Source organism: Miscanthus floridulus, chromosome 17, assembly GCF_019320115.1.
Source record: "Miscanthus floridulus cultivar M001 chromosome 17, ASM1932011v1, whole genome shotgun sequence".
Taxonomy (NCBI): Eukaryota; Viridiplantae; Streptophyta; class Magnoliopsida; order Poales; family Poaceae; genus Miscanthus; species Miscanthus floridulus.
The window spans coordinates 73,785,555-73,797,032 of NC_089596.1; the positions used below are offsets into that span (position 1 = coordinate 73,785,555).

Below are 11,478 nucleotides of genomic sequence, written 5' to 3' on the forward strand. Positions count from 1 at the left end.
CTGCCCAATAGGCGAGGCAGAAGTCTTCCAACCATACGGCAGGGGTTGGTGTCCCTAGAGTACTTGACGATGTTCGGCGGTGCATGGAAGCATGCCGGAAATGGTGTCTGCTGGATCCTTTTTATGAATGCCTACGGGCCATAGGCGTTCGGGCTCAGGCTGCGTCGAGCATCCCATACCCTGGGATGCTGGCCATGGTTGTCTGGGTCGCTGTCACCATAGTGTAGCTGATCTTTGGTCGCCCAGTCTAGCCCAGGGCGCCTGGCACCTTGAGTTGGTCCGACATTGTGGTTTCCGACGTATTGGGTACGCACTGGGGAAGGTTCCTGCCTTCACGCCGCGCCACAATCATCTAGCCAGAGCTCATTTGGCGCGTGGTCCCCTCGAGGGCACCACATGCCAAGGAGATGTGTACGAAGCTAGCCTCGAAATGTCACCTCCCTGTGGAACTTTGAGCTTGCTATACCACCGTGGTTTCCAGCAGGTCTCGTAGTTCCTGATGGATGCTCTTTCCCTCATCGGTTGAGGGCTCAGGGGCTGTCCGCCTGATCATGGTAGCTGTCGCGACATTCTAGCTGGTTCGAGGGAAGACTAGTGTTTCCATCCAACCCTGTTGGATTTGATCATACACGCGGTGTGCCCATGCCCACATGCCCTTAGCATCGAGGTGTTGCGGACTAGGGCATCTGTCGTCGTGGCATGTGTTGACCTGATTAGCTTCCCACGCCCTAGCTCATTCTAGGCGCTCCTAGTCATACTCGGCCTGTTCCCCGAGGGTGCGAGGGATCGAATACGCAGCGTCCTCTGCATCCTCTACCGGCACTGCCCCTTCCTCCAAAGGGTGCAACATGTTGCACTCCCTCGTCGGAGGGCAGCTCCCCTCGAAATCGGAATCGGAGTCCGTGCTCTCAAGGGTCGCTAGCAAGAGGTCATAGAGGGACTCTGGGTCCTGCTCCATCATCCCCATGAACTCGTGGGAATCTAGCGTCATCGTTCGGCCGTTGCACCTGGCCAGCTCTTGCTCGAAGAGCACAATCACGTCCCTCATTTCGGAGGGCAGTGGAGTGTTAGAGTTCCAAATTCAGCCTCTGGTGGCAGGGGCCCACCTCCGAAGAGTTGGGCAAAAGTGTTTGCCAACACGTAGAACACGCGTCGGCTCAACTCTGGCTCAGGGTTCACCCTGAGATAGGCGTCGACTCGGCATGCTAGCGAATCGGAGTCGACGATCATGGGATCGTCTTGGGCCGGTCCATGATCAGGCGTTCTCTTCGCTCAGTTGTAGCCGACCAAGGCGGTCGGCCATGAAGTCCAAGTCCTCGAAGCGCAAGGCTTGGCTAGGGAGAAGACCGTCTATGAGAGCTGGCCCCTTGATGTCGGTGAACTCGAGGCTTCAGAAGTGGATGCGGCTGCTGGGGGCCGCACCAAGAGCCATTACTTCATTCTCAACAATCGAGAGTGTGTGACTGTCCCCTACCTGGCGCGCCAACTGTCGGTGTTTTGTAAACCGGACTAGTAAACTTATATGATTGCCACGCTGCTCTAGGAAGATGATGGTAGCATCCAAAAGACACGAGGATTTATACTGGTTTAGGCCAGGGCCCTATGTTTAGTCTTAGAGATGATTGAGTGTGTGTTCCTCGCTTGAATGCTCTGAAGTTCTTATAATGGGGGGTGCAAGAATGGTGGAAGAGGTAGGAGAACATAAGCTAGATGAAGGGCTGCTCGAAGGGAAGCTTTAGGAGCCCTACTACGATGGAGAATGCGTGAATTAATAGGGGACCCCGAATGTGTTGCCCTGGCGGTCCTTATATAGAGTTCGGGGCCAGGGCTAATACAAAGGGTTGTGAGCCTGAGGGAGGTCCTAGCTAACTTGGCTTAAAGCTACGCCATCTTCCAGTGTTCGTCTAGGCGTGGCTATCGTTATGGTCTTGTGGCCACATCACGGCAGGGTGTGATGTGGTGCTACTGTGCTGGCCGTGGCGGCACTATAGACACGGTGGTGGTTCGTCAGCCGTCCTGTGCGACGCGGTATTCGTCTTGGCCTTCGTTGCTATCTCCTAGTTTATCCGGGGCGTCGCATGGGAGTTGATAGCCGCCCTGAGTTGTCGATCGCCTGGTCACTTCATAGGGCTGAGGGCCATGACCTCAATCGTCGGGGTCAGGGCTTTCAGTCGGTCCAGATGGCCTCTATGTTGAGACCCTTGTCGTGGATCCCATCCCATAGTGGGTGGGACTGTATATCCGTATCGCCGGGCCATATCTGGTCGGTGGTCTTTGTACCCGTTATCCCCGCTTTGAGGCGGTGTTGTCTTGTCTGTGTGGCGTGGCATAGGGTTGGTATCTGATCGGGTTGAGGTGTCTGCTGTCCCCTCGGTCCTTGTGGGGTCAGTGCAGCGTGCTCGCTTTTGTCAGAGCAAGAGCGCTTGGCCAGACACGACCTCTCCTCATCCCTTCTGAGGGTCATAATGGGGAGAGGTTGTGTACTTTGCGAACGTCGCGCGGCTAGGGCTGGAGAATGGGTCGCGACCGACCCCAGCCTTAGTTCCTGACCTGTGATGCTCGTCTTTTGCGGGGCCTCGGTCGCTTGGGCCTCTCCTCGCCGATGCGTTGCGGGCCACGTGGCCTGCTACCTAGTCGGTGCCTTGTGATACCCCGGGGTTATAACCCCGACAAGTTTAATATCATAATGTTTTAATTAAAATGTAAAGTTATTATATAAAGAAATCATTGACAAACTTTATTACGATGCAACATTCATACAATTTAAAGTCAATTGTCAGTGTCATTTGCTTGTAATTTGTTAAGGGGTTCATTTTTCATAATTTATATAATTTTAATATAACATTTTGTCCAAATATATGGATGTTCACTTGGTCGACGTAGTGACACATATCATTTATGTTACTTTTATTTTGATAGTGTTAGAGGATGTGATTTAGAAACATCATATATCACATTTTATGGTTATTGAATTATTTTCTATATTTGTATTTAGAAGTAGATTCGAGGGATATGCTAGTTTATTTTTTTATAACGACATGTGGGTACTTTAGATATTGATTAAAGGGTTAATTTATATTGTCTTTCATGATGGCGGATGTTAGTAGTTTAAAAGAAAGTTTAGGGAATTACTTTGCATTATCTTACATAGGCACGTGTGGGCAATTTAGATGTAAATTTAAGGGTTATTTTAAGTTGTCTTTCATAACTGAGAAGTGGGCAAGTAGAAACAAATTTAGGGGATTACTATGTATTTTTCATAATAGTATACGTGGGTAATTTCTTGGTAAACATTTTGATCCGATTCTACATACTAAATTAAGGTTTAGGTGTTTCAATGATAATTAGAGGTATTTTCAAATTATCCTAGTATCAGAGCAACTTATAATGTTTTCCCTGAACTATATAAGGCCAACAGGAGACCCCTGAGTGGGAGATCCAATAGACACCTCATCCCAACACACAACAAACAACCTAGAGCATCATCAGGCAACATCCCTAGCTTGATGTCCCACACCATGCCTTACCAGGCAATATCCATGGATGCAAGGACATCCTATAGGGACACCAATGTCCACTTATCAATACAATCCAACAACACAGGACTAAGGTATTACCTCACGATAGCCCATAGCCATATCATCATCATTGGTAATACACAATCCAATACTCGGCTGGTGACAAAACATGGACATAATGGCTAGCAATATATTGGCCATTAACCAAAACCCTTACCCTATACAGTGGTCGTGTAGCAATGTGTTCATGGGAAAAAAGTGAGGGAGATAGTGCATTGTGAGTGGTGGAACATTTTGGGGACAATAGGTTTACCTGGGCATACCGCATACCAAGGGCTTGGTGGCTCTGTTTCTTTGCGTGGGCTAAGCTTAATCCATTACTTCCTCCGTCCCAAATTATAAGTCATTCCAACTTTCTTGGAGAGTCAAAGCATGTCAAGTTTGACCAAGTTTATGTAATAAAATAATAACATTTATAATATCAACTAGGTATCATTAGATTTTTTTCATTAATTGTATTTTTATAGTATACTTATTTGATGTCATAAATCTTTATAACTTTCTCTATAATTTTGATCAGACTTGAGATACTTTGACTCTCTAAGAAAGTTGGAATACTTATAATTTGAAACAGAGGGAGTACTACAAAAACAATTTTTAGAACATGTTGTAGTCAGTTGTCATCTTAGCTAGCCCAAAAAAGTCATGTGAGCGATCTAACTAATGGTCCGCCCCTGTAAAACTCTTTTCTAGAGGCGATAGTGCTCTATTTTCAGAGGTAGTTGGTAAGTTGGCCCATCTTTGAAAATAGTTTTGGTGGAAATAAATTCATAAACTTTTAAAATAAAATCAAATAAAGACAAAATTTATACCAATTTTTTGGAGTTCATATAAAACTTTATAATTGATAATTGTTTATTCAAATTGTGTAGGGGCCAAATATTATTATTTGTTGAGTTCTTGGATTTTAAACTTATTTTTTAATCTTTAAACGACCTTAGATGGATACATGCTCTTTATATACAAAGTTATAGAGCTTTATGAGATCTAAGAATTTTAGGTGATTTTTCATTTAAAATACAAGTTTAGGTCTTAAAATTCAATAAAACATTGCTTTAGTATGCACTAGATATATATTATGCCTAGAGACATAGTAAAAGTAATCTATCTAGAAAAAACAAAACATCTTATAATTTGTAATGGAGAGAGTAGGATGTAAATGGTCACAATTGATTGAGTGGTGTGGTAAGAGGGCTCACGCAAGCCGGTTACATTTCTACTGTATTCTATTTTTGCAAGTTTTAAAAACATTTTCAAAGATTGTTGCTAACACCCTCCACCCTAAATTGCATGTACAAATCAAATTGTTTAGTTTCTAGAGACCTTTGGTAGAGGTGAATAGGTCATTGTCAATTTCACCTCCAAAAACTTTTGGGTTGCTCCATACCTACAGCTGGAAAGCGGAGATGCCCCAACTCATCGGAGTCGCTGAGCAATAGCGCATGTTTATCTTTTCCTTTACTTTTTTAGACACGTATATAAAATGTACAGTTTTGGTCACTAGCTCGTGCTCGTTACGACCGCTTCTGGTCTGGCCGCAATCATACGTGTACATCGCCTCATGCCCTCATCGGTCAACACCGCAACAAATTGACATGCTCCGCCACTTGGAAACTGTCAAACGCACTCCAAAGATAATCCTCCTATCGACTCCAGGGAAACAGTCCGCTTGCCCATCTCGCTAGCTCGAGACTATAAAAGCTGCCGCATCCATCCATCCCTCTCGCATCCTCCGGCTCTCTTCACTGCAACTGCAAGCTCCGTCTGCAGCAATCACCGGCACTAGACGGAGCCACCAGCCTGCCTGCAGTCTGCACTGTTAGTAGTAGTAGCCATCATTCCATCAACCAGCTTCGATCTCCTGCACGTGTAGCAACTCTGACCTGCATGGCGGCAGCTTCCTCGCGCATCTCGTCTCCCAGGTTGCTGTTAGCCGCGCACTGCGCGCTCTTGCTCGCTTTGGCTGGACCTGCTCACGGTTACGCTCCTAGCGGCGGCGTGGCGCTGAGTTCCGCGTTCTACGACGAGTCGTGCCCCAGCGCCTACGACGTCGTCCGGCGCGTCATCCAGGACGCGCGCGTCTCCGACCCGCGCATCCCGGCCAGCCTCATCCGCCTCCATTTCCACGATTGCTTCGTCAACGTGAGCACACAGTTCATGCTTGCTTAGTTGCTTCTGCCCGTGGCTGATCAATATCTGACGACATCAATGAACGGCCAACTGTTTCAGGGTTGCGATGGCTCCCTTCTGCTGGACGACGATCTCCCGGCGATCCAGTCCGAGAAACACGTGCCTGCCAACGACAAATCAGCGCGTGGCTTCGAGGTGGTCGATGACATCAAGAGCGCGCTGGAGGAAGCGTGCCCTGGCATCGTCTCGTGCGCAGACATCCTCGCCCTGGCAGCCGAGATCTCCGTCGAACTTGTAAGAACCCATACCATCAGATGGCTTCTTCTAGTGAACAACTAGTGTTTCGTACTAGCTGGCTCTAGCTTCCCAATTTTGCTCCACGTTAATTTTTCGATTTCAACTGAGAACTGACGAAATCGTGAACTGCATGTTTGCAGGCCGGAGGGCCACGATGGAGGGTGCTGCTCGGCCGGCGAGACGGCATGACCACTAACATCGCGAGCGCCAACAACCTACCGAGCCCTTTCGATCCACTCAACAAGCTCCAGGAGAAGTTCAGAAACTTTAACCTGGACGACACTGACCTCGTCGCCCTCCAAGGTAATATTGACTTAATCTAACACATTTATTATTTATAAGGAAATATAATTGTGTACGTTTCATAGCTCTACATTTCTTTGTACCATGGCTTACATGCTGATTTCAACGACAAATTTCTCTTTCAGGAGCGCACACTTTTGGTAAAGTACAGTGTCAGTTCACACAAGAGAACTGTGCAGCTGGGCAGCCAGAGGACACACTGGAGAACCTAGACCGGGTCACCCCCAACGTGTTTGACAACAAGTATTACGGTAACCTCCTGCACGGCGCCGCACAGCTACCCTCCGACCAGGTCATGCTGTCAGACGCTGTCGCGGAGGCGACGACCGCTCCCGTTGTTCATCGGTTTGCAGCCAACCAACAAGATTTCTTTAGGAACTTTGCCACATCCATGGTTAAGATGGGCAACATAGGCCCGCTAACTGGGACTGATGGAGAGATACGGAAAAATTGCCGAAGGACCAATAGCAAAGGCTATTGAAAACTCCATTTCAATTTGATTGGTTGACGAATTGCGATGTATATATATGCGTGAATAATCATTCTTTTATTTCTTTTCCTCATTCTTTGTAACTGTAAGATGTTCTCCTTTTCTCTTCCCGAAAATAAAGCAAATGTGAAAATGTTTTACATGCCTCCAGCTTCCTAGACGAATACCAGCAAATCTCAAACAAATTTCAAACGACGTCGACAGGAAAAATTTAAGGTAAAGGGATATATACCTGTATAGGGATTTAGAGTTTTTTTTTTATATAAGAATTGTTGTTGCTAGTTCCCTTTTATACACCGTTGGTGCTAGGTTTAGAAAGGGAATGCAGGGAGGTGGCCGAGCCCACGAAGGAGGCACGAGTGACGAGCAAAGTAGTAGCAACCTACCTTGTGATAGGCTGATAGCCACCACCCTAAATGGTTTTTAGATTATGTCAGCCCTTTTTTTTTTTGCGACTTGGGAGATTCATTACTCAAACAATTCCGGGATTACAATCTGCGGTCAACAGGTGTTCGATGCAAGTCGGGCTAACATGCCACCACCCGGACCTGTCATCACCTGTGACCTGCTTTGCTATTGAATGCGCTACTCTGTTACATGCAGGGGCGGATCCAGAACGGGGCTGTGCCCCGGGCTGAGCTGCTGATTCACGTTCAAAATAGTCTGATCTTGCTTCCTAGGCCTCCTTTTGTCTAATTAAGATCATAGTTTTTAGGCTAAACACCACATATGTTAAAGGGGCTACATGGACTCGCCCCGGGCTACAGCCCGGGCAGCCCGGGCCCTGGATCCGCCCCTGGTTACATCTTCTAGAAATGAAAGAAAATTTAAAGTCTTGGAAATTCAGACTCATCTCCCAGATCTCCCTCAGAATCATCATCAACACGGCTAATCTATGATTCATGCCCTCATTCCACAGCCGCACTAGGTCTTGGCAGTCGGTTTCCAGCCAAATTCTCTGAACACCTGCTTGTAGATTTTAACATGTATGTTAGCTAGATGTATGTTACGGTTTGGAATGCAAATACAAGAAACATGTCAGCTAGATTATCAAAACAAGAAACGAGACTTGCTTGTAGATAGATTTGACTCGTCATCAAATCGCTGCTCCGCCCGACAGTTCATTGATAACAATTTCTAGAGAAAATAGATTGAGCGAATAAATTAGTTGAGAAAATTTAGATGTTAATTTGGGAAGTAAACTCTGTACGTGTATGGCCAACCATGGTAATACAATTTCCTAATACTTAAATTATGTGAAGGTGATTTGCCGTGCATGTCAAATCATACTTCATTTCTAATACTTAAATTATGTGAAGGTGATTTGCCGTGCATGTCAAATCATACTTCATTCCCGTAATTAGGTGGATGGACAGTAACGTTGACATAATTTTCCATCTAAAACTAATAATTTTGCTGGTTATTTCTTTTTTAACTTTAGTTAATTGTTTTACTTTTTCTTAAAATGAAGGGCTCGGATTTATTTGACCTCTTACCTCCTAGAAGGTAATGGGTGTACCATAACAAGGCTCATGAATAGGTATAGCGGTTTAGAATAGACCCATGGTATTTAGACCACACTCCACTATATGATGATACAAGTTAAGACACAAAATCAAAAGAATGACTCTCAAGTCCCTATCCTACAAACTAGCTGAAGAATTCCATCACCATGGCCTCTATCAAGCCATTGCATTCCTTTAGTGATGACAGCATAATGTATCTTGCACAACTTGACGCTTTCGTTGTTTTTATGTACAAACAAATGGTAATTTGGGTATCACGGTAGTCGAGTGGAGGGGGTAACACACGAGGTATGTTTATACTAGGTCAGGTATGGGTACCCTACGTCCAGTGCAGATGATGATCTTTATTGCTTGTGCGATGTGCGCTCGAGGTCGGTTACGAGTAGGAGATCACAATAATGTTCCTATGGGTGGAGCTATATGGAGGATGAGCTCAATCTTTTTGGGATGCGCTGGGATAACCAATCATGGCTCCCTACCCCTTTTTATATAGTCCGGGGTAGAGTTACAGATAGAGTCCTAATCGGTTTACATATTTCCTAGTTTGTTATAAGGAAATTTAGATGGTTAGTGTTGGTTTATAAGTATATATCTTGTTGTGTCTTGTCCACCAAGTAGATGAGGTAACATATCCGGGTTCGGCCTCTTGCGTAGATGCTCGATGCACCTTGTTCCATTTGCCATGTTTTCCTTGCGGCGAGGGTACCCGGGGCGTAATATAATGACAATGCCGCCCAAACGTTGCTAGAATATTCTCTACTAGCTGCGAGAGGAATCAACCAACATAGCATCACCATATTATCTGGTGTGACATTTAAAGGCTAGAAGAACATCCGGTGTTGTTTGCGACTGCGCAAGCATGACGAGTCGCCGGACAAGCTCAGTCACTCGCCCAAGGTATTATCCGGACGTCTCATTACCGCAATGCCATTGTTCTGTTCTCGTGCTAGCCTTGCATTGCCATTGTTCGCCTCTCGTGCTCATGCGTTCGGCTAATGCGCGTTATGCTAGAGGAAATGACATGTCCATTCATCTCTGCAGCAACAACGACATATCCATGTCACACCGTGGACACGTACAATGGCAGCATGGACAACGAGGCAATATGACATGCAAAACCTGAAAGCCACGCTCGTGGCGGTCATAGTAGACCTGACGATGCTAATGCCAGGGCAGCGATAAACAAGGTTCCTCGCGCAGCCGGCGCCGCTTGATCCTTGCCCTAGGGAAGCCATGCTTTTGTCGTCCCACGAGCATCGCCATTCATTTGTGCCACCTTCATTTTTTTTTCTTTTTCTTTAAAATCCACAACCACAAGTACGTCAAGAGGGTAAATGTAAAATGCAGGGGCCTAGCTTGTCAAGGCTTAGAGCAACTCCAACAGGAACCCTCAAATCAGCCCCCTACCTTTTATTTAAGAGATCTCGTTATTTTTAAGGGCCTGGTAAATTTTTTGTATTTACTCTAATAGGAGCCCTCAAATTAGGACTCTCAAATAAATTTTAGTAGACACTGGTATAAGGACCAAACCGTCATTCTGTAATATCTACCACCATTGCAATTGACTGAGCCATGGAGGCACAAGGGCAAGGAGCACTGCCATCGATTTGTTTTGACTGATTGAGCTATGGAAGCACAAGGTCGAGGAGCACCGCAGTTGTTCTAATTGACTAAGCTATGGGGCACGAGGATGAGGAGCAACGGAGACCACAGAGGAGTCGCATTGAATGCACCTCATCAAGGAACAGGACAGGTGACCAAGAGGGGAGCTGTGCTGGACCGAGTGCTTCGTCGGCGAACCACGCTGGAGGAGAATACGGCGATGATGGCGCATGAATGGGTCAGGATGAAAGAAAAGACCATGGTAGTGAGTTTATGGAGAAAAAATCATAGAAAGAAGTAGGGAGCTCCCTATGCATCCATATGAGATAGTAGGGAAAATTTGAGGGCCTCGATACTAGGGACCCTGAGTTGGGTCCTGTTGAATTGAGTTTACTTTGGCACCAAAAGATAGAGCAGGGTCCTATTTGGGGTATCTGTTGGAGATGCTCTTATATGGCCCAATGCAATGCTTAAATTTTTTAGAAAGCTAGTTGGACATTTTATTAATTATACAAAGGTAATATTACATGTAGCCCCGTATAAGCCTGGATAACGAGCCGGCTCGGCTCGTTTGGGCTCGGCTCGTTCTGGCTCGTTAAGATAACGAGCTAGCTCGGCTCGGCTCGTTATCCTAACGAGCCAGAAAGCCAGCTCGGCTCGGCTCGTTAAAAGCTCGAGCTGGCTCGTTAAGCTCGCGAGCCAGGTATAAAAAATACACAAAATATAATATTTGCATTTATTTAAAATTTAAGAATAATAATAATACACAAGAAATGCATCTAGACCAGTTACCAGTCAATTTATAGGGTATAGACCAGTTACTAGTCAATTATAAAGTGCAAGACATGAAGTAATACAAAAACTAATACAAGTTTTGATACTTTTTTTCCTAGAAGCTTGGCTCATTTAGCTCGCGAGCGGCTCACGAGCTGGCTCGAGTTGGCTCGTTATAGCTAACGAGCTAAAATCTTGGCTCGGCTCGGCTCGTTATCATAACGAGCCGAGCCGAGCCGAGTCGAGCCAGCCACGAGCCGAGCGAGTTAACGAGCTTCGAGTTTTTCGTCCAGCCTTAGCCCCGTACAAGGGGACCTTTGTAGGAAAAAGAAATTATATTGAAGTTCTTCTTAGGTCCACATTGTCTTCACTGCCTACGGTTGGGACACATGCCACTTGTCGCACTCCTCTCTTCCTTGGTAGAAGCTCGAAACTGATTCTCCAACAGAAAAAGAAGCATCACAATTAAGAATTGGCATGGGTAGCATGTCAAACAAATCAATATGCTCTTGAAATGTTGAATGTCCTGGCAGAAAGCCGTCAATCGGTTCTTCATCACGAGGAAACGAATCTTATGCTTCTCCTTGATGGCAGATATCTTATGCGCCTCTGCGGTGATGGAGAACTGTGCAGTGCCGGCGACTGGTAGGGCGAGCGAGGACGAGCGGCGCTGGCAACCGGAAGGTGATGCGAATCAAGCCAAGCCCAGAAAAATGGCCGCTGCTGGCGTTTTTTTGGAGCCAGGCCTAGGGCGTACGGTGGTCTCGTGGAGCTAGGC

General features: G+C 46.1%; 1 protein-coding gene across 1 annotated transcript; it reads left to right on the plus strand.

The window, feature by feature from the left end:
* The first annotated feature begins 5,335 nt into the window (after nucleotides 1-5,335).
* On the plus strand, nucleotides 5,336-6,903 carry LOC136518394 (peroxidase 2-like). The gene is made up of 4 exons (XM_066512044.1): nucleotides 5,336-5,720; nucleotides 5,808-6,002; nucleotides 6,146-6,308; nucleotides 6,434-6,903. The coding sequence occupies exons 1-4, from the start codon at nucleotides 5,466-5,468 to the stop codon at nucleotides 6,787-6,789; spliced, it is 969 nt and encodes a 322-aa protein (XP_066368141.1). The 5' UTR covers nucleotides 5,336-5,465; the 3' UTR covers nucleotides 6,790-6,903.
* Nucleotides 6,904-11,478: the final 4,575 nt, after the last annotated feature.